This window comes from Gasterosteus aculeatus, chromosome X (assembly GCF_964276395.1).
Source record: "Gasterosteus aculeatus chromosome X, fGasAcu3.hap1.1, whole genome shotgun sequence".
Lineage (NCBI taxonomy): Eukaryota > Metazoa > Chordata > Actinopteri > Perciformes > Gasterosteidae > Gasterosteus > Gasterosteus aculeatus.
Genome location: NC_135698.1, coordinates 6,137,463 through 6,161,212, shown reverse-complemented (window position 1 = coordinate 6,161,212; position 23,750 = coordinate 6,137,463). Strand labels below are relative to the sequence as shown.

At 49.3% G+C, this 23,750-nt stretch overlaps 1 protein-coding gene across 3 annotated transcripts; it reads right to left on the bottom strand.

The window, feature by feature from the left end:
- Positions 1 to 445: 445 nt before the first annotated feature.
- On the bottom strand, positions 446 to 23,035 carry LOC120809411 (solute carrier family 45 member 3). 3 transcript variants are annotated; one of them, XM_040163198.2, is made up of 6 exons: positions 22,800 to 23,035; positions 9,642 to 9,964; positions 6,521 to 6,711; positions 5,750 to 6,437; positions 3,359 to 3,624; positions 446 to 3,269 (listed from the first exon to the last, which is right to left on the bottom strand). In XM_040163198.2, exons 2-6 carry the CDS (start codon positions 9,787 to 9,789, stop codon positions 2,853 to 2,855), a joined length of 1,710 nt encoding a protein of 569 aa, XP_040019132.2. In that variant the 5' UTR covers positions 9,790 to 9,964; positions 22,800 to 23,035; the 3' UTR covers positions 446 to 2,852. The 3 variants fall into 3 exon arrangements, with proteins under 3 accessions (XP_040019132.2, XP_040019133.2, XP_040019134.2); XM_040163199.2 differs by having other exon boundaries at positions 22,846 to 22,973; XM_040163200.2 differs by lacking the exon at positions 22,800 to 23,035 and adding an exon at positions 15,313 to 15,511.
- Between the last annotated feature and the right edge of the window lie 715 nt (positions 23,036 to 23,750).

Genomic DNA, 23,750 nt, shown 5'->3' with positions numbered 1-23,750 from the left:
GTTAATAATTTATTGTTGATATTGTTTCGTCATGCTTTGTTCTAAATGAATTGTGTCTGGTTCTTGTGAGTTTGCTCGTGTCACCGAGTTAATTACATCTGGTCATGCGTGTATTCATGTACCATCAGTCAGTGTATTTGTAGGTGTGGAGCTTCATGTAACATTTTTTTTCCACTTTAAATGTTAGTGTTATGAAAATAAATAAAAAACCTATAACTGTGGCGTCATAATGAGGTTATCAGGTTACTTATTTGTAGTAAGCAGAGTAGAAAAATCACATCCCCCCAACTGATGTAGACGTATGATAACTATGATCAAAAGGATTTTCACATTCGATTTATTAAAATATTTTAAAGTTGTGTACTGTATGCAGAATTGACCAATATTTCATCTGTATTTCATATGAAGGAGAATGCGTTTCATAAATTTACTCACAGACACCTAGTTAACAATGCAGTTCTTTTATTTTGTATGAAATCTATTTGCTAACTGCATATTCATACAGCATTCGATGGATGTATAATGAAAATGTCACACACCCTTTTAATTCACCGCATTCATGACGATAACACACGTGACCGAAAAACGGATTTGAAAAAAACCTGATCGATCACATCGACTTGTGGCCTCAACATAGTCGGACCATTGGCACTTGTTTTGTGTGAAATTAAAAAAGACATTTGGTTTAGCGCAACAGGGTCTGAAAACAATTCCCTCCGATCAGTGAAATATTTGTTGTGTGTTTATATGTTTAAGTTTAACTCAACCACAGCTCCTGGATGAGAAGAAATACACGGTTACATGTGACCCAGATGAGGCAGTATTGTCAACTACACCAGGTAGTAAAGACAAATCAGAAAGAAGTAGTGTGAAAGGAATTGAGTTATAGCGGCATTCACCCAGAGATGCTAACAAAGTTACAGGATAAAGCAGGTAATGATAAAATAAATTATGCTTGCTGATGCTTCTATAGCACATCTATGCAAATCATTTTTCTTATTCACAGAAACAGCCTTCGTTCTCGCACCAAAGAGACGAGCCCAATAGTTTAATAGGTGCAAATTTAGTAATAAAAGCATAATAAATAAATCCGTATGTACAAAAAAAGTTTGAAAAATGTACAGGCACTTGTAAAACAACCTTCTTTAGGACATTTCAGCTACTCGACCAAACTTGGGGAGCCACGTTTTTTGGGGGAAAAGGAGAACGCATGGCTCGAGTGTCTTGTGCTGCCGCGGCGTCGACCTGACAAACAAACCCTGCGCCGCGTTCACTTCTCTCGTGCGGAGCACTCCTCAGGCAGCGAGGTCCTGCAGGACGGTTTTAAGCAATTCATCTCGAGCAGGACAGAAGATGCTCGGATGAATTCCCTTTGCGTTAGGAAACGAGCGCGGTGGTTCGACCAATTCGACCGCTTTTAAAAGTTGAAAAACTGAAGGCCACGTTGCAATATGACGCATAGTTAACACGGGCCGTGGTGACGTCCACACAGCTCATACGGACTGGTGTGGGGGGAAAAGAATCAACACATTCACACCCTCACGTCACCACTTTTAAAAATATACCATTTCCTCACTGTCCCTCTTTCCGCTTTCCCACACCATCAACCCCCCCCCCTACACAGACACACACACGCAAGCACACACTCCAAATCTGCTACCATCAATATACAGTGTCAACTCACACCATTTTTCAGTAACCCAATATTTACTTCACTTTACTTTTGGTCTTCCATGAATAGGTTCAATGAAGCAAGCTTCCCTCAAACATCCCCCGACATGTTTACATGACAGCATTATGCAAAAAGCCCGCCCGGATGTGGTGGATTGTCATTTGAGAATACTATAAAACATGAAGGCAGCAGGGAACAATTAAAAAAAGAAAAAAGTATTATTTTTTTTACCAGTGGCTTAAAAAGGACAGGATGAAACACAAACAATGTACTAACCTGAGACGACTGTCCTGATCAGGAGCATAGTTGGACAACTAGAATAGATTATTCTTGGTGAGACAGAAGTCCCTTGATTTGAATGTTTCCAGTAAACGGTTTCATTTTTACATCCCCATATAATCTCACCTCAAAAGGTTGCATAACAGAACTCCCATAGGGATATACTGTAAATTTGTATAACAAAACATTTACAGTTAAACTGTAAACATTAATTTATAGATGGCACTAGATGGGGGAGGAGGGGGTACAACTGAATCTTTAAAGGGGTATCCATGAAGGTCCTTGCCTTACCTTGAGGTATGCTTGGTATTCACTCAGTGGAAAGGAAAACTGCCATTAAAACTGAGGGCAGTGTTTAAAAGGGGTTGGCACTTAAAAGGGTCGTGTAGTAGGATTTGGCGGAATCTAGTGGTGAGGTACCTGGTCGCTCGCTCGCTCGCTCCTCTTCCAAGACAACGCTGTGTTTAATATGTTGACGGGTGTTAAAAAAAGACTGTACTACCCACATGTGAAGTTAACAGGATAAAATCATTAAAAAACCCAATGGATGCTCAGAAGGCGCATATAAGATGATGACGAATTCGACAGTAAACCTATTTGTTGTACCTGAGGAAAGAGATGTGTATGGATACAAATTAAAACAGATATCAAAACAAAAATGTTTTGTATGTTGGGGTCAATTCCTGACACCACATCACGGAAACCCCTTTCCATCATAACCCGACAGGCACTTCCCCAACACAGCGCGCTCACAAGTGCAGACACACTGTGCTTGAGCAAGCGAGGCATCGTGGTGCACCGTTGGGTTTCCGCCTCATGGAGCCCGACTGATCCATTACGTCCTTCCTGCGACACCGTCGCTCTCCAGATGGTTTTTGCGTCACGAGTCTCAGTTTGAGTCTCAGTTTTTGAGGTCCTTCTGCTCAAAGACGATCCGACTGGCCAGGTAGATGGCGACGGTGCCGAAGACGGCGGAGCAGGCGATGTAGGCGGTGACGGACTGCGCGAACTGAACGATCGTGCCCATGAACAGGGTGGGGAAAACCTGAGAGAGGAGGAAGGTGCTGTCCAAGATGGCAAAGTCCAAACCCACGCCGCGTTTCTCACGACCCGAGTCAACCTCCTCCTGTTTGCCGCCGCAGCTGTTAGTTGAGCCGTTCGGGCCGTGCGGCTGGCCGAAGAAGGCATGCTCGTAGGGAGACCCTGCCATGTGGGTCAATCTGCCCTCCTCCTTGCCAGGGGTCAAATACGCAGGGTCCCGCTTGCTTGTGACACCGTTTTTATGCAAGCTTTGGGTTTTCCTTTTCGGCATATAGACCTGAAATGAGACAACAGAGGGCTCAGCTCATCACTCACACAGGTTTTGTCAACGCAACGTTGCGTGAAAGTTGTTAGCTCTTAACCCACCTCCTTCTCCTTGTGGTACATACAGGTGAGCGTGTAGGGCAGAGACTGCAGCGTGGCGTACGCGTAGCCAGTGAGGGACGTCATGATAGTGACCAGGAGCACGCTTTTGGACAGGCAGATGACCAGAGCAGAGACTGTGAAGCTCACCATGCTGCTCATGTAGACCCAGCGGAAGCCAAAGTGGCGAACCAAACGACTCATGATCAGCGAGAAGAAGGTTGAGGTAGCACATTGCAGGAACAGGCCCATGCTGCCCATACGGATACCTGAAAGAAAAGGAGGGAGGAGAAAACCGTTTAGCCACATTAAACTCGTAGCTGGTCGGACAGCCTCGTTCGGGGAAAAAGCTTTAACTGTGGATTCCTTGTTGCAAACCATTGTCAGGACAGACGTAAAATAAGACATCTGCATCATCTCCGATCATTTGCCCACGAATAAGGGAATAAAAAAAACATGCAGCGTGCACAGTCGTTCTTATGACAACTCCTAGCTGGTCCACTCACATGAGCCCAAACTTTACCGTTTAGCCCGTTAGCAAAGTGGGACACTTTAGCAATTAACCCGTAATAAATAATATTAAACACATAAAGGCCACTCTTTGTTGGTGACAACGGGCACCTTGGCCTCAGGTGTGGCCTCTGGCCTCTGACCGAGATGGAAGTTCAAAGAGTGGCATACTTAGATTAGGAAAAACACGATTACGCTCAATTGCCTGCTGCATGGCGTCAAAATGTTTTCTATTTTTAAATAAATGGATTAACGGCCAGCGGGCTCAATGAACATTTACCAGTGGCGATATTGGTAGCGGCTCGCAGTACGCAGTGCTGGTCCTTTGAGAAGTTCAGTTTGCATTAGACACGGAAGGAAGGAAAAGAAACTACAGTTCAGTGTTTGCTGCTACATCGATGCTGTGAATATCAAACTGACCCTTAAAGAAAAAAAACTAAACATTAGTGTGCTTTTAAAGTAGAGTGCAATTATACAAGCGTTTCCATTGGCTGTTTCAAGAAAGAGTTTCCATAAAAACATTTGAAGGAAAAAAAGTGAACCAGTGATTTTGTAAGCTACTGGAAAATTGTTCAATTTTAATAATGTTACCAGATAAAGCACATTTATTTTTCCCTGGAAGCCGGGGTGACGACACGTCTGCACTGTTGCGTATTTCTGCTGCTATCGGCCTGATCTCCCGGCTTGCTCCCAGTGAACAGTGTGTCAGAAGTGTGTCAAAAGTTCAGCCGCGGGGCAGAGAAACGCTTCTGTGAAAGGAGTGCGTGGATCACATTACCCTCGGGAAGCAAAGCTGGCGAGCCCACTTTGCAAACACCGCGGACGATAAGGACAGAAATTCAAGCCCTCCGAGATACGGGACGGAGTCAGAACGCTACCGAATGTGTGCGCTGGAGGACTGCTGCATTTTTGGGAAAGGGCATCGTATCTGTAGCACGAGCTTCACACATGTTTGCATGGCAAACATTCCTAGTAGGAGAGATGATCACATAAAAGGAAACTGTGAATGCAACTCCAGACACAGCAGAGGACCTTGTTGCGGCTCAACATCTGCAGGTTGAGAGACGTGGTTTAATAACATCCGCAGAGTTTCAGATTAAACAAAATGCAGTGCAGACGGACCTCAGGATTCCACCGGACTTCAATGAAAGTTCTTTGTGTGCCGATTCCTTGACATTAATTCTTTGTGAGTGCGACATTCCTCGTGGTCCAGCAAGCACAGGGAGGAGAGACGGAGGAAAAGTAAAAATGTAAACAGAGCGCCGAGGGAGAATGAGTTGGAAAAGGAGGGAGGAGAGAAGAATGTGGATGGAGGGGATAGAAAATGTCAAATGAAAGAGCGGGTGCGAGAGGTCGAGCGTGAGGATTATGAGAAAGCAGTAAGGAAAGATTAATCAACTCTAAAGTGAAGCAGAAAAGTTCAGTTCATTAGTTTGAGGTTATGTAGAAGCCCAAAGACAGACACATGGCGGACGATGGTCAGTCTGGCTGGACCGTAAACAAAGAGACTTAAAACCTTTCCCCGTGACACCAGCCTCTATTATTAGGACATGTGCAACTTCTCGACATGGAGCAGATGTTTCCCTCAGTGAAAGTCTTTACTTTAACCTCTTCTTTTCTCAAGGGTTGTTTGGTACAATATCGAAAAAGACAGAAGTCTCCCTCCTCCACCATGGACCCTACGCCGCTTCTCGTGGACCGTGAATTGGTTTATATTTTCTTTCTTTTTCTTTAGATGAAAAGATTAACAGAGGAAGAAACATATTATCAAGAGTGTGCAGCCTCAATTAGCCGAGGAGGAAAGTGTCTTTTTGTTGAAGACCGATGAAATGAGGTCGCACAACACATGACGGCGGTATCCGTATTATTAAGAGGAGATCTGACCTTCGGCGTATCTCTGCTTGGACACACTTCCTGGCAATGCGCTGGGCACGCCATCGTACAGCCCTTCCCCCACAAAGTCTGTGTAGAAAAGCATGAAGGACATGACGGCGATCCAGCTGCACAGTTGCGCCGCGCACAGCCGCCTCATGACGCGCGGGACGTGGCAGTAGCTCCTGTAGATGACCGGGGTCATGGACCAGCATGTCCTCAGCAGGCAGAGCAAAGGCCCGGACTTCAGCCACCTCAGTTTGCCCTTCAGCAGGTAGCAGCACGAGCGCGGCACGCCGCACTGGCCGGCCTCCATGGCGCCGGCCCCCGGCTCCAGCAGAGACCCGGACGACAACGGCGATGCCGCCGCCGCCCCAGAGCTGCCGCCGATGGCGCGCGAGGGTTCCACGGACACCCTCATGGTGGTGAGCACGCTGCAGACGAAGATGCCGGCGAGGAGGGAGAAGAGGCACCCGGCCTGGCCTCCGAGGTAGGCAGAGAGCACGCCGCGACTCCAGTCCAGCGCGGGCAGCAGGTAGCCCACGCAGCCGCCCAGGCTGACCATGCAGGAGAACATGGCGAAGGCCTGGCCGTAGTCCTCCTCGTCCTTGTACAGGTCCGACAAAAGAGCCTCCAGCGGCGTGAAGCACACCTGTCCGCAGAAGTCCAGGAGGCCCACCCCGAAGATGAGGAAGCCCACCTGAAGCAGGATGGTAGAACGCGCGTCAATTTCTTCCTTTTCGGGTCGGATGGACGGTCAAAGACAATTAACGGGTGTCCTACCTGGAAGGTGCGGCCTCCCCAGGCGAAACGCGCCGCCAGTACGTCGGCGTTGGGAATGATGAATAGCGCCAGGAGGACCCCTAAAGACAGCAGCCAGATGAAAGGTCGGCGGCGGCCGTAGCTGCTGTGGCACTGGTCACTGGCAGAGCCAATCAGAGGGATGAACAGGAGGCCGAGCACGGGGCCGATACCTGCGGACAGAGCAGCACGGTACGGAAGCATTTAGGGACAGAATGTGTAGAGGACAAACAGCAGAAGACTTGGACAAAGGACGCACTCTGAATCAAATTTCGTATGATAGCCTGAAATCACAAATTGCACTTTCCGAGCAGGAAAGCGTCGATGAGGTCGCTGCTGCTGACGGCTGGTGAGGTTCCTGCAGATGGCCTGCTGCCTGAGGGCCGAGCCTCGCCCAGCTCAGCCGCCACGCGTGGTCGGGTCCGGCTAATTGGAGCACACCGCGCTACATGCGGCGCCCACGGTCTGACACACGTGGATTATGCTGGGGGTTTGACATTTAAGAAAAAGGAACCCCGTGGAGTTTTCGTTAGAGACTTGCAAATTCTTACTTCCCTGATTCGGATGAAGAGGGCCCTTTGTGCAAATTCATCTCTGACATAAAAAAAAAAATGAAAATGAATAAATGAAACACAATCTACAGCGAAAAGGAACCCGACGGTAGAACAGGGTTATGTTGTGCGTGTGTGTATATTCATATAATGCAGACAAAACAAATGGAAAAACACAACATTTTCGTTGTCTGAGGCCCAGAGACCGGGTGGGCGAGGGGCAAGTCGAGTACGCCGAGTGAGCCAGGCGAGCACCTGCAGCACATTTCTTCAGCTGTGGAGGCTCGTCATGGCGATCCTCACCACGGAAATACAGCGGGCTTTGGCAACTTCGCAGTGCACCGGAGAAGCAGACCTGCCAGCGCGCACACGACGGCATTACAGCGGCAATATGGACCTACGCGCCGGTACAGAGAGTCGGTACCGACAGCAACAAGAGACACACAACAAGTAAAAGTACCACCAACATAACGTCCATTCTCATAATTAGCATATAAATGAGTTATTGCCCTGAAAGGTGGTCGAAGCGTAAGATGATTGTACATGGTTAGAAACACAGAAGTATTCGTGTTACTTTAAACTGTTGAATGTTTCATAGACTGTAGACCTGATCGTCCCTCAGGGTTCTCTCTGTTTTACAGCTCTATCTACTTACTCACACACACATTAACATGTGACCTGTGAAAAACGGACCTTAAAGTGCTTAATATAGCAGAGCAACAGACACCTCAGTTTTTAAAGTCACGCATGAGCTCGTCCACTGGGGGAAACGAGAGAAAGGAAGTAACAACTGGAGGATGAAGCAGCCAACAAACGGCTGTCAGATAAAGTCGAGAGCAGCCATCTGTGAACCCGACACGACAGCTCGAAGGAAATAGACTCTAACCCTCCCGAGAAACGATATCTAGCTTCGTTCAGATATCACTCCGGTAAGAATCAGAGTGTCACAACGCCCGGGTGTTTGGGAGGGAACTCCACTTTTCTTCATATCACCAGCAGCTGTAACAGAAACGGAGGAGAAGTGTACATTGTTCTCCGTACTTGAATAGCCACTTCTGTCATCCGCAGCCTTTTGGTTTTCAGTGGAATTGTGCTCATCATCTGCATAGTCACAAGGAAACGTCTCAAATAGACGCCCTCAGTGAACACCATGTGAAGGCTATTTGGGAGAGGATAATACCACTATTCACAACGCAATTACAGTGTGCAAATATATACCATATGATGCCAGCTGGGTTTTCAGACACACACACACACGCTGCTAATTTGGGAGCAGCTTTTCCAAAGGAAACAATCTGTCTGTATTAACGTTTTCATTAGTGAGACTTTTGGGGAAAAAAAAGAGTTAGGAAAGAGGTCCGATCGAAAGGATTAATGCAACTAAAGCCACCGGTTCACAACCAGTAAGTGACCATCAGCGGCGTGGTCGGTCTCGTTTGCCGCATGTATGGCTGAAAATTCAACCACTTTCAAACCCAGACGACTAGCTTCAGGTAACAAACATGTTCCTGCTTCCCTTTTCCCTTTTTTCGCGAAGAGAGCGTCGTTTAAAACGTTTCCCTGAGAACAAGACGGAAGACGAGCATCGGGATTCACAGGCGCGCCTTCTCATTACATTTAATTCAAACTTCTTCTGATATCAACCAACAAGTGATGTTTACAAGGCCAGTGGGAACTGCTTTGGCGCTTCAGCACCCGACCTGTCCCAGATCCTTCTGCCTGCTATGGTCACAGACCAGCCTGCTAAAGAAAGGCCGGGATCCAGAACTCGTCACTTTCTGGCTTTCTTCATGCGGATCACGATCATCTCGGGTGCCATTAGGCCCGGGGTGCAGCAACGGGAAATAACCTACAGAGGTTACTACAGAGGAGGGGCGGGCTTATTGTGATTGACAGGTTGCTGGCAGCGCCCTATTAGGCGTCTCTGCGTCACTCGTCCGCATTCCAGAGAAGGTCGCTTAAGTTTACGGGTCACACAAAGTCAAGATGACGTAATAGAAGAAATCCCCAGACTGACAGGCCACAAAGCAATGGACACCGTCTTGATGTGATTTCTGCATCAGTTCTTTGAAAACAAACGAATCAGATGTTTATGCTGGTGTGAACTGACCAGTAGAGAAAGTGGATGTGAATCACAGATGCTCCTTGTTTTCCAAAGTTCACCGTCAAGCGAATTCACTGAACTTCAATAGGCAACACGTGTCTCAGTCGGTCTGGAAACTGTGGCTGCTGCTCCGGGCGCTTTGCTCTCCTGCTGCCTTACAATTACCACCTCCCCAAAACAACAGAGGAGAAGTCCACGTGCTTTCTGTCACGTCCTCCATTACGTCTTTATGACCTGAACGGGACAGACGAGAGGAGGAGAGGAGCCCGGAGGCACAGTCTGTGCATGACCCCCGCGATTACACCCCGAAACTCATCAGATCCCATCTGTGTTGCACTTTAACGGAACCGCTGCCCACAAGCGATTAGACTGATTAAAATGAAATCCAGTTTCCCTCCGGCCTCATGACAACGCAAAGCGGCCTGGTAACCAGATCCCGAGCCCTTACCCAGCACCATGGTCATGTAGCGCTCCTGGACCCCCGCTTCCAGCAGCAAGGGGGGCACGTAGGTGATCCCGGCTGCCACGCAGATCTCCAGCCCGCAAGCCAGGGAGTTCAGCAGGACCAGGCGCCACTGAGACCTCCATCCGGGCATATTTACACGGGCGGGCTCGCCTTCGGGACCGGCGAGAGGCGGGCGGGCAAGAGGGGGAGCGCAGGCAGGCGGATGATGATCCGTCCCGGGTGGGACGCCAGGGATGGACGGCAGCAAGGACGCGTGGGTGTCTCAGGTGACCTGGGGGACTCATCCTCTTCTCAGCATCGTGGATCTGCAGGAGCAGGGGGAAAGATGGAGGAGGAGAGCTGTGAGACACGGGAGGAAGCTTTGAAGGAAACTTTGAAAAAAGTGTGAGTGACAGTTGAGGAAAATGATGTATGATGGTGAAACAGGCTGGGGACAGCAGTAACAACAACAGGCGGACGGAGGGGATGAGTCAACTGCAGCGACGTGAACGCACAGAATCACTTGGAGAGACAAAAAATAAAATAACGCCCCCCCCCCTCCCACCTGCTGCTGCATTGCTCGCCTTTATTTAAGTCTTCAAAAGAACTGCGTGGTAGAGTTTTGAAAGATAAACCTTAAATGAAGAAGTCCAAGTCCTAATTTCCCGTCTGTAATAACTGGTATTAGAAGGGAGCCTTCCCCTGACTGACCCCGTCATTATCAGTGTTATTAAGCGCCGCAGTGCTCTCCGGATTTCCATTTAAAGAATATTCCATTGTTCAGCCGAATGTGGACGAGAAAAGGTCTTCGGCGCCACTAGAAACAGACGGCAGGTAGAAGAGGACATCTGAGAGGGAGGACACCTCGCGGCAATGTCTCCTCTGAAATGTGAAGCACGCCGTCCCGTGCTGACAGACGACCCGACCACTCATTTAATGATTGCCTGCCTGCCTGCCCCCCCCCAGGGAGAATAGCTGATATTCCCTCACAGGCCCCATGGTGACGATACCGTATGTTCAACCAAACCAAGTCCTGCCGTTCTGAAGAGATTACGGTTTTACATTTGATTCGTCTGAAGAAATGAGGTGTTACTTTCATTACAAAAAGAAAAGCAAGAATATCAGGCTGCTTGCAATCTGTGTGCGCTTAGATAACAGTCCATGACCAACAAAAAAAACGATAACCATCATCCACCGATGAGGCGTGCGTTGGTTTAAAGCAGAGGGAGAGAGCAGGAACAGTCAGACCCGCCGCAAACAGACACAACAAGGTGCTATATTTGCATTTGGTGAGATCACTTTCTGCCAATGGCACCCATCTGTTCTCTCCTTATCTCCAACAAGATGCGGCGAATAACAGGAAACCTGCTCTGATCGGAAGGTGATTTCATCCAATTCAGCGTTCCAAGGACGCTTTTTCAAAAACAACTACAGTCAGCGTGGTTACATGGATTCGAATAACTGGCTTAGTCGGACTGAAATCGAATGATCCGTTTCATGTAAACACCTTTGTCCGACTATGTGCGGTCCAACTACGATCCGACTAACACCCCTGGATAACTCGATCCGATCCAGTTGATAGTTCGACTATTGCGGCATGTAACGGTGAATCGGATAAGGAACTGGACTTTGCGTCTTGCGCATGCTTGAGATCCCGACGGCGTCTTCTCTCCGTTATCAAATCAGCCAATAGCGCCATTCGCATTCGCTGTACTCCTATTAACATCATGCAAACATAGTAGAGGGATGTAGCTTCACCTTGCTCTCCGTTCGCCATCTTTCTCGTAATGTTGATGCTGTTGTTGTTGGTAGTGGTGAAGCGGTCAAGCAGAAATGGCTGTATCACAACTAGTTGTAATGAAAACAGCGCCACCTATCATATCGGATATGACCTGCTTTCGGACAACGATTCGATTTATTCACTGCCATGAATATTGGGATAATAACACCTCCCCCCGAAAGATAGCATAGTCCGACTAAGCAAAGATTCCAATTATACCATCATGTAAACACACTGAGTGACTTGTTGAAAGTATCTAGTCGTATCAACTCAGGTGTCCCTAAACGTCTGTATTTAAGCCCCACTAGCACGTCTCCTTGCATCTAAACCCCCCTCCCCCACCTCCCCCCACCGGCGCCTTTCACCACCTTAGAATCAGCCATGTTAACCGAATGCTGTCCATGATGCCGTCAGAGTTCCTACGGGTTCCCGGCCCGGGCATTGTGGGCCGCATTGATATACAGGCTCTTTGAGAACCTGGAGGACAAAGCGACAGTGTCGGCCGGCCAGAGCGAGCGGGGCCCTTGGTCACAGAGAGAGAGAGAGAGAGAGAGAGAACCATTTCACACCCGTCAGATCCCATTCCCACCGCCCGGCCACGCTGAAAGACACCCATCGGGGGACCGGCCTCTGCCCCACAACAACCCCCTACCCGCCGATTCTCTGTCTCTGTGTGTGTGTTTGTGTGTGTGCACACATCCCCCTCCCCACCCCCGCCCCCCAGCACTGCATTTCGTCCTCATCCTTGCTCCACCCCTGAGGTCAGCTTAGTCTCTGACCTGCATTCTAACAGCACCCCTTTGACACGACTGGCTGCGCCTTTCGGTTCTGAATCGCGTTCTGAAATGCTTTCAATTGTGGCCCCAGCTGACGCTGCGTCAGATGTTCTCACTGAAGACAGAAGCCCCCCCCCCCCCCCGGTGGCAAGAATAGAGAAATCTGATTTGTCTACCCGAGCGTCTGCGGCGTGTCTGGAAGCCGGCCCGCATGAGAGTCAGATTCCAGGGTTTTTAAAAATGGAGCGGTTGCGTGAGTCCCGACCCGAGTGCCGGCGGGGAGAGTCAGAGTCAGGGCAGAGGGAAGGCCGGACTGAGAGAAAGCAGTAGTGGTGTCCTGAAGCATTCATCACTGCATTCATCCACCTCAAAGTCAAACAATAAAACCCATTTGTGCGAATATGGGGGCCATTAGGCCAATTCGATGTTTGTGGCGTGTGCACAGAGCAGCACGGAGCTCTCAGGGCGGAGCAGAGAAACACACACACACACACACACACACACACACACACACACACACACACACACACACACACACACACACACACACACACACACACACACACACACACACACACACACACACACACACACACACACACACACACTTAATGACACCTCTGACTCTACAATGTATTCCAGTCATGCCCTTCATCGCGCTCCTATCGCTCCGGTGCACAAACGCACGCACACGCGGTTAGACAAAGAGCTCCCTCTTCAATTGTCCAATTGTTATTAGGGTATCAAACAGCACAATTACCACATTGGGAAAGTATCAATGATCATGATACAATTTTTGTTCTGTTCCTTTACTTGCATCCGGCCGCCGTACTCTCCTCATTCACCTTACGTGTTCAAACAAAACGAGCTGCGCCGGGCTGCTGGTGGGAGGGTGGGGTCTGTGTGTGTGTTTGGGTCGGGGGGGGGCTTTTGTCGGCTTTGCCATTGCCCCATTACTATGCCCTATTCAGCTGCAGCCCCCCCCCCCCCCACAAAAAAAGGTTCTAAATGACGTATTCTAACGATACAAAACAGCCTTTGTATACATTGTGCCAGGGAGAGTCATTTGATATAGTGGGCTACAAAGTCCACTTCCAAGTCTTTTATTAACGCAGCGTTCATATAGATGGTAGGATGTGTGTCTGTGTGCATATAAAGAGTTGGGTGGGCAAGGATTTTGGGGGGTCTCAGCTGGGCATGGAAGAAAAGAGAGGAAGGAATTGCTCTGCGATGACATCAGAGCCACAAGCGCATCGAGGCTGTGGTTGCAGAAACCTCAGCAGGAGGGAGTTGGGCTCCAGCTGAAGGGCTCCGGCTCTGAGGCCTTCCTCCCTCCCGGTCCCCGCCCCATCGGTGCCCCGCCCATCGATGTGATGCACGTTCGGTCCCTATCTGGACCTCAGGGTTCCGCCTTTGCATCCGTCGCACGCTCGGCCTCTGGACAGTTGGAGTGTCATCTCCAAGCGGCCAGTGTGCCGATCAGACGTTCTGATCTTCCAGTCGTTGTCTCAAACCCGCCTTTGACCACATTTGCATCGAATTTTTAATATCCAAGACTAGTGTTACTATCTCATCTTCTCTGTAACGGCTGAAATGACACAATAGCCAATTGTAATGCTTACATTTCACGTGGTTTTGAGTCTTCATTTCTTTAACCTGTGATTATTCAGGGATGTTTCTCTCAGTTCTGTGCAGCCTGTAACACGCTCCCCCCACACGACCTTTAGACCACCAAACAGTCTCCTTCAGCTCCTCACACCTGGATGGCAACATGGAACTTATTCCACAATTAAAAGAAAGTGCACCGTTTGATTTGTGTTCTGCCCCCGACAGCCCTGACCGCGCTGACCCGAACCCCCATTGCCTGTAATCTTAAACCCACATCCGTCACCGTGACCCCCGAACTCGCCTCTCACCGCAAATCACGTGACCGTCGTGGCATGTCAAAGACAGCGCCAGCAGGCGCGGGACTGTCTGCCGCTGATTTTCACCTCCCGTAACGAGCAGTCTAGTTAAATGAAGAGTCAAGCGGTCGCCGGGTGGTTTCCAAGTAACACTTGGCTGAAGAGATAGGTCATTCCGTTTTAAAGTGAAAGAAGTCGAAAACTCTCAAAGAAATCATTCACTACACCAGAAGTCCCCAGTGCCGTATTTTAAAAAGCACCTCCACACCAACGGGAGGGTAAAGCGTTGGTGCTTATCTGAAAGAGACTGCAGCTGATCCACACGGAACAACTTAACACACACGCGTGCAAATTGCTCTTATCAGGTGAACATGTGAGGAATGCAGTGTGCGATGGGCTGGCGTGGGATAATTAGGCCGAGTGTGTGTGTGTGTGTGTGTGTGTGTTTGAGAGGGCGAACTGAGGGAAGCTCGGGCTCAGGGAGGGTGACCGTTATCATACCGGCCTCATGCAAATAGCGCGACAATGGAGTGCAGCAGAGTTGAGCGGCGTATCCCCGCGGGCCGCAGCTTCACAGGCCCTGAAAACCTATTGTGGCGAGGTGAAAGGACTAATGGGGGCGAATGCAAACGCTAATGAGTTCTCATTCAACAGCGATCAGGTGTGTTTACATTCAGTTAACAGCGCAGACGGCGTCTTAATCAGGTTTAACCAACAAACCGTTATGAAATGAAATAATTTGAAGGAGTTTAGCAGTCAAACTAACTCAGTAACTGTGGAAATCGTATTCAAGTTAAATCATTAATGTGATAAGACGTCATGTAATATTCATCTGGGTGTTGAATCAGTCTGTTGGAAATTGCCTTTTGATCAATAAAAAGAAAGCGTTCTTGTGAGGATGCCAGCTCAGGTCAGTTCTTTTGATGTAAAAACGTGGCTTCTCCAAAAGAAAAAAAGGAAAGAATGGAACTTTACTAATATTAAAACACAGGAGTTATTTCATTTCGTCACGTTAAGAGTAAAAACATTGGTCTTGACTAAATGATAAAATCCAAAATGCAGGACTAAAAATCTTCACCATTTCAAAGCCCTGTATTAATTATGTCTATCCTTATTTCCACATTGAGGGAAGACAATGGTATGAAAGTACGATGAGTGCAAAAGAACAGAAGGAGTACCGAAGGAGTGAAGCTATTTGGCTAAATGAGACTCACCCGCCACTGAAGCGAAGCTCAAAAAAAGGTCCAACTAGACACACGCACATCTGGAGCGTCTCGTACTTTTCCTCCGATCGACACCCTCCACTTGCAAAGCACATCTGCACACGGCTCCTTTGACCACCTGCTTTGACTCGATGCTCCCGGAGTCAGACTCTTTCTCATCCTGCTGCCTCGTTGCGTCTCCCCTGTTCCCTCCTCTCTCATTTAGCCCACCTCCTCTGCATCCCTCCCTCCCTCCCCCGTGTGCCTCAGCCTCTAAGGTGGGAACTGGGGAAATCCCAAAGCACTAGAGGAATTCTGTCACCTTCTGTCCGTATCCATCTCCCAAAAAATTAAAACCCTGACCTGGAATATTATACTTGGAAACAAAGAATTAACAGACATCGTCAAACAGCAACACCATTCCCCGACCCGTCCTCCTCTCCATCTGTAACAACTCCCTAGAGGTTCTGCTTTGTACCCCCTGACCCAGTATCATGTTCAGCTGTCTCAGGCCAGTGGCAACCCCCCCCCCCCCCCCCCCTCTCTCATTACCCCCCCTCTGCCCCCCCCCCCGCGGCCCAGTCTCAGTCCGACTCACGGTACCGCATGAGCGCTTGTCCATGGACCGCTTTAACCCTCTTGCTGGTTCACTATTCCGCCCGACAATAAGCCAGTAGACCCGTACATGCACACATACACAATTTCTCACAAGTGCGAATGCGTGCGCGCGCACACACACACACACACACACACACACACACACACACACACACACACACACACACACACACACACACACACACACACACACACACACACACACACACACACACACACACACACACACACACACACAATCACTCAACCCCCGGCAGGCTGCCATTTCTGTACCCCACGCCTGGGGGCCAAGACTAGCCCTCTATAGAAAAGCTTTTAATTAGATAACAGTGAGAGGTAGAAAAGAAAAAGTGGAGCGAAGGGAGCTCTAAAATGGGAAAGGGTGGTTAATGGCAGTGGTAGCGGTGGGGGGGGTGGAGTAATGTCATTAGACTACGGCCCGGCTTAAAGGAATCCCCATTTCTGGAGCCCAGAGGCAGATCAATATGGAGACGGAGTGCTGGGAATGGCTGCTGGCAGCACTTGAAATGGAGGAAATTTGGAAAATGCCATTGTGGAAAAAGCCAGAGCATCTCAAACTCGCCTCGGACTTCGGAGTCCTAACTCGCCAAATGACGTCTCACGCCCCGACACCGCGCCTGTTTCTGATAAATCTGGATAAGCTCACGCAAAACTAACATTGCCCTTCCTTTGAAAGAGTTGGCAAGTGTGCGTTATCTGGACAGAGCGCCGCCGCCCGCCTCGAGAGCAAATACGCATATCTCCAACAAGCACCCCGCTTGCGAGGGGGGGGGGGGGGGGGGGAAGAGGGAAAGAGAAGGTTTGCATTGTCTCGGCACCAAGATAACCGGATTGAAGTCCGCACAATGAAGTATGCAGTCAACAACAAAAAACAAAGGATCGGTCGGTTGTCGCTTTGCCCGACAGCTCTTTCTACCATGAACTGATACGACACCGAAACCGCACGCGTCGCCCACCTTCCGGGCTCCAAAGTCTCTATTGTTCACATGGCGCACGAGCTTTGGCTAAAGAGCCAGCGAGCAGAGGGTTGTGATTCCACGGTAGGCCTTTTTTTTTTTCCCACATGGCCCGGCTCCTGCGAGGGCCGGCCAAACCCCTGCGTGCCCATAATAAGCTACGACACACCTCTCTCTGCCTCGATGAAGCCAAAACGGTGTGTCAGAAATAGAACTCGAGGGCCGCTGCTCTCGGACATCGCGCCCTGGGATCCAGCAGAGAGCCTAAATGCCAACCACATTACCCGCGGCGCGGACGGTGGGACGGAAAAGATCAATCACTCACTGTGTGCGCGCCTATGCCAAATTAACCTTTGAGTAAATACGTGACGCCGATGCCTAAACGCGGAGGTACCCTACATACCCGACGAGAGGACCGGGCGTTTAACGAAGTCCTCTGTCCTCTGACAGAGCATGGACTGTCCAGGCCTCTTCTAGTCGGTCCCTTGAGTTTTAAGAATGCCATCACTTTTCTTATCCGATAACGCGGTGATGAAGTGATGGGGCCGTTGATAAAGCCGCGCCAAGAGGCCCACGGCATACTACATCCCCGCTGAGATTACTCAGCTGGCTGAGAACTGCTTTACAAATGTTTGGTCTGATAAGATAAGCTCAAACCAAAAGAGTTGAGTCAAGAAACAAATGCCAGGTCCGATATGTTTTTTTTAAGTGGAAATTTGACATGTATTGGCGTGAAACGCAGGGTTTTCCACACAGAATGCAGTTTCCATTGTGATATTATCAGTTAATAATGGATTAAAAAGGAAAGTCCACAACAGAAGCGCTGTCAAATAATGACGCAGCAATCCTCCCTCTAATTTACGATCTTATCCAAAAGTCTAAACAGCAATGCCTGCAACATTATGTCGATCATGCAAATGTTCTTTTCCCAGAACAGCACTGAGATGAAGAATCACCAGATTTGGATGAAATAAAACCTCCGAAATAAATGGAAAGCCGCCATTTAAAAAAAGAGAAAAAAGGAGCAAAACTGCATTTTTCAGTTCATATATTGAGAGGAAAATATGAATTCACTAAAGTAATCATGTAGCATTACACCTCCATTGTTAACGTGCAGAGCAGCACTCGCTTGCTTCCCGAAGAGGAGCCTCACTGCAGGACACGCGTTATTCACCGGAGGGGAAATGTGCGACAGGAACAAGCTTGGAAAGGTCGATGGACTTTAAGCCATGATTTCGACGGCGATCGGAACCACAAGGTCTGTATCGACTGCATTTGCAGATGCAAAAGCTGTTGATATTACAGCATTCCACATAATAAGAAATACAACTTTACATTTGATCGAACACTTCAGTAAATTAAAACAAAAAAAACATACAGTTCACTCAAAACGCAGAACTTCTTCTTCTTCTAAAGTCTGTAGGTACAGGATCACTCGACAAGGGGGCCGAACATGAACAGCCACTCTCGTAAAAAAACACACACACACACACAACAGTTTTGGGGGGGTGAGGACGGGGGGGAGCGCACTGGGGAGTGGCAGGCATGAACTAGCACTTAGTTTCTCAAAATAAAAAGGCGAGTCAGCGAACTTCTAGGGAAGCTGAGGGCAGAAAGACATTTCGGAAAGCGGAAATGGAGCCGGCGAGGCCTTTCCAGGCTGTTTTCAAGAAACCTCCATCACCGAGGTCATGAACCCTGCTGCTGCACGGATACAGTTTACCGAGCGGGACTGACAGAAATACCGACGGATGGACATCGACGGGTCCATTTTCCAGCTGTTGTCGAAGCGGTAGCGGCCCTAAAAAGGCACAATGATTAACGTCCCAGTCAAACGCTACACAAACCAGATGGCGAAGATGGAAGAGAAGGGCAAAGTCCTCCCTCTCTCTCTGCAACCAGCAGCACGGACAGGAAGGCACGAAACCACACACTAACACACACCCACACACACGTGACCCGCCGTGACCCTCCACGTACAAGAGCGCACAACGCGAAAAAACATTTTAGTAAACATCCTGCCCACGGCCACGGAGTGCTCGGCAGACGCATTCCAATTTAATGAAGCCTTCCCTTTAAAAACATTCAAATCCACACAATGGGAAGTTTCTATCCCCGTGCGTGGCCCAACCCACAAACGGCGGCAAAAAAGGCAGACGTCTACCCTGCGCCTAAATAAGAAATGTCAATCGTCGGCAAAAGAGGCGTGCAATCAGGAGTCTGTCTTCTCGCTTCCTCCGGCCCTCCGACAGGCCGCTCCATGGCAATGGAGTCCACAAACGGGACGGCGTTTGCCGTTGACCCAGCGTGCAAACGTCCAATCACACGAACACTGAAGCGGCGGCAGCGGGCTTCAAAGCGCTCGCACAGGTATCGACTGAAATCGCAGGCTGGATCCTCTCCCCGAGGCGCGGGAGCGTCTCGCATATCAAAAGGTCGCCCTTCCGACAGTTAACAGCATCTCTTCCAGCTCGCTTACATGAAAGCCAGCGCGGCGGCGTCTTTTAGAATATGCCGTCCCCCCCCCCACTCACAGGGCCCACACTTCAAAGAGCGCCGAGAGCCGCGGTAGTTTCTGGACGTTTAAGTAAGAAATAGTCATGGTGGGGGGGTGGTTGGAGGGGGGCATTCAACATTTGGGGCACTGAACGCCATACCGGGTTTGCCCCTTTCTAGACGTGCCACTTTACACCCTCGCTGGGGGGGTTCTGACTGCAGTCAAGGAGAGGGAAGTGTGGTTATGTACGGCACACATCTGGCCAAGTCCTTATCACCATGGGAAACCGTCGGAGGACAAGCCTGTGTCCCCCCCCCCCCCAACCCCCCGTCCTCTCATCTCATGTGGATTTCAGCTGCGGTTTAGCAGCCATGTCCAGCTCTCACGCCGTCTGTTCCACAGAAGCCCGGCCCGAGGCCGCGTCAGCACTTGTGTGGGCGGAAACCGAGTGAGGTCAGCGGCCTGAACGAGGCCGGCAGAGGGTCAGACCGACGGCGCTGCTCGTTTCTCCCGCTAGGAAGGAATCGAGTGCGGACTCTTTCTCGCTGGGAACCTGTTGAACGCAAGCCTTCATATCCTGTTTTTATAAAACCACAAGGACTACAGGGCGACATGAAGAACCCCTTATCAGCTCTTAGATCAGGCGGAGCAACAACCAAAATATGAAACCAACTCAGGGTGAATAAACCAGACGAAACCGTCTTTCACAGTCTGTCAGGAAATGCCTTGTGATCTCTGACCGATCTAATGACAGCGCTGTGGTTACAGACTGCTGCAGCACAGCGGTGGGTGCGATGCCTCATTCGGGTCATAACGGGGGAGAGATGATCACCCGCCACACCGAATGAACGCCACTCACATCAGCCCATAACTCACTGTGTGACTGCGTGCGGAAGCTCTTTGGCACGCATCGCATCATTGCGTTAATGCGCATTCAGGTGTTAATTACGATATGATTGCTCAAGAAAAAAAAAAAAAAGCCCAAAACGCTCCCACACACATTCTGCAAGGAGCGATTCACAGGCCAAACCGGAGAGGACAAACGGTACCAGTCGAGAGTTTGGACGCGCCTTCTGGCTTGATTGAGTGACAACCCGAGCGAGCCCCCCCCCGCCCACCCGCCGCCGTCCTCGTTCAACGTGCGTCCAAACTTTTGACGTCAAAACAGATTCCAAAGATTCGTCCCCTCGGAGGCTCGGCCATTTACGTTGGCGACGCCACGCGCAGTTGTTAACGTGTGCGCACCTCTGCTTCCCCTCAATGATCCCGGAACCGGACTTAATATTTAACCCCCCCCAGCTAGTTACGGTGGTCCAATAATGTGCATTCCAGCACTGAGCAAGTGTGTTGTTTTTGATTAGTGGTGGTTGTTCCTTCTTTTTCCTGGTGGGAGGGGGAAACACTTTTTTCACCTCCCTCCCATTAACTCCCCCCCATTACATTTCTCTCCCTCCTCCCGTTTCAACAAATGAGCTCAGTGTTTTCGCAGCGATTAGCGCGTGAGGGACGCACTCGGGGCCCCGAGTGGTTTGAGTGTTTGCGTAAAGATCCCAACCAAAACACCGAAACATTGGCCGGCATCAGAGCGAGCAGCCGGCAGCGTGAGGCCCTGCAGCTCGGACCGCGGTTTTGGTTTCATTCGGGCTGATTTCACACAGAAGGACGCATAAAAAGAAGAAGTTTTGTAATAAGCAGGACGCACTGGGAGCAGGACCGATTAAAACCCGCAAAGCCTTCGGTCGGCTTAAGTAGCTTGGTGTCCTCTCCAGGGGGGGGGGCACCAGAGGTCTAGCCACGCAGCATCCATCAGAAGCCGCTCTGGGAGGGGGGAGGGGGGGGGGCGAAGGAGATCAGCCCTCCGTCGTCATAATGAGCATCGCTGGTCGGCGGCGGCGGCTCCGTTTGCTGTTGATTTCATTCGTGCGTCTCCCCTGGGGAGACAAAAAGAGGACGCCGTACCCGTTTGTGGAGGAGGAGGAGGAGACCGAGGACGGTCGGTTGTTGAGTAAACTGAATTAAGTCAAGAGAGGCGAAGACAAAAGATGAGGAGGAGGTGCCCAACAGGGTTCAGGGAGGAGAGTCTATTTCCCCTGGTGGAATGAATAACACTCGAGTGGGCTCTGGATTGGGGGGGGGCGCGAGGTCTTTGTGTGTTACGGCCGAGTCACGGCCATGGTGACAATAAAAGTCCCTCTGTCGTGGGTTAGAGCTGTTTAACCTTTTGATCCTCTTCCCCTTTAATGTGGTCTTCAATCATGGAGGGTGTGGTACAAAAAAAAACAGATTCTCACACACGCACACACACACACACACACACACACACACACACACGGAAACGTAAGCTCTTAACTGCAGCTTTCGAGAGAAGTTTAGGCTACTTGAAAATGTAACCCACTGTATCCTTTAGAGACTCAGATGAGAGGCTGGTAAAAGTAGACAAACCCAAAAGTAAGTGTAGCAACATCAAGGCACCAGAAGCAATACTATAATAAACAATAATAAAGTGACGTATGGACAGTAAGCCACTAAGTGGATCGTTTCAGGCAACGATCGATCCAAGAGTTTAAATAGAAATGTTACCTGTTACTCTACTGGGACTGAACAGATGGAATATATTCCCGTTTTGCATTGAGGATTACAACAAGAGAGGACTGCTTCCAAACCAAAGAGATCCCCGTCTGCTTATCCACAGCAGAAATGTGAAGGCTAACACAATAAAAATGTTTTCTCAAATTCAGTACAATACAATACCTGATAGTGTTCGCAGCTGCAAGCAGCAAAGCTTTGCTGGTTCCCAGAACCCACAACAACCCAACCAGGGGATGCAAACAGCGAGGAGGAGGAGGAGGAGGAGTTCTGCAGCAACTTTCCAAACCGGGTACCATGAAACCCGCTTATCCCAAATAAAACAAAACATACATCCTTGTGTCACAGCGGCGGGCGGCGATTCGCAGGGACCGTTGCGACGGTGCAGAGTTATTCTGCCACCATGGCACCTGGCACCGGTTCAGTGCGCGCACGGAGTCCGGCGAACAGCGCACGGTAAGGGGGCTGCGGGGGGGGGGGACTTCCAGAAAGCACCACGCCGCTGGACCACAGGCTGCACCTTTCAGACCGACACAACCGCACGCTTTCATGAAAAAAAATCTACCCATAAAATGTTTTTGTTTTTTTAAATCACAGTTTTTTTTGGCGTCGCACGGATCAGTGCGCAGCGGCACCGGGGACACACGCAGGCGTCTCGGGGGTTTGCTGAGGTTTCGACGCGGTCAAGAGGCAGCCAGCCACATTACGATGAATACGTTTCAACCCACGCAGCGACGCTTACGGTTACAAAAGTAGCGCGTCGGATTCGTCACTCACACGAAACGATGCTAAACGAGAGGCCGTGTCGGTCAAGTTCATACCGGTGGACGACGCGTCGTTGGAGAGCTCTCCTGAATCCAACTTCACCTCAAGTTGAGCGCAGCTCCGGCAGATCCGCGCGGCAAGTCGCTCCGCTCTCGACGTAACGCTTGTTGCTCAACTTGCGGAGCGCCAGATACCCAGCTGTGACAACCTCTGTCAAGCGAGCGCCGATCACAGCCGCAGCTTCCGGTTTCCGTTTTTCAAAATAAAATAGGCCCCGCGATCAGACTGACTTAGTAGCATCTTAGTAACTCACGGGACCCCCAAACAGACGAATGCTGTAATATATGTACACGCTTGACCAAACGGAGACACGCATATCATTTTTGTGTTGTTTTCAAAGTACGCCATGATGATCACACACGACTTTTATTTTCATGAAGCAAAACCTTGCTACGTCCGGTAGTGATACCTGTGACGTCGTTGCATAAAAGAAAAACAAATAGTCAATAAATTATCGGCAACTATCATTAAAATGACTATTCCACTCGTTCTGGGTATGAGTCATCACCTGGAATAATTCATTTGTCCTCATTTAACTTTTTGTGGCGGGTGAGATTTCTAACATAAATTCAGTTTGCTTGTTTATTAAATATCATGGCTTTGATTCATTAAGCAGTGCAGTGATTTAGCAGACATCCACTGACAGGCTTCCAATGAGGCTAATGCCTATTAAAAAAAAATATATATATATATATAGAATGTGTATGTAGCTACAATTTGCTCAACGTGAAATGTGTTTTAATGTGTATTTAAAAAAAGCTGAGAATATAGATGCATGTTTAAAGCACATCAAGGTTGTATTATCCCCTAGTGACCTTTAATTATCCTTATTACCCTAACCTTTAATTGTTGTTTATTACCATTTGGTCGTCAAGCGAGCACTGGCACGGCATGTCCTCAGACAACTTGTAATTACTGAGCAATTTAAATTAAGTTATGGAATTAAT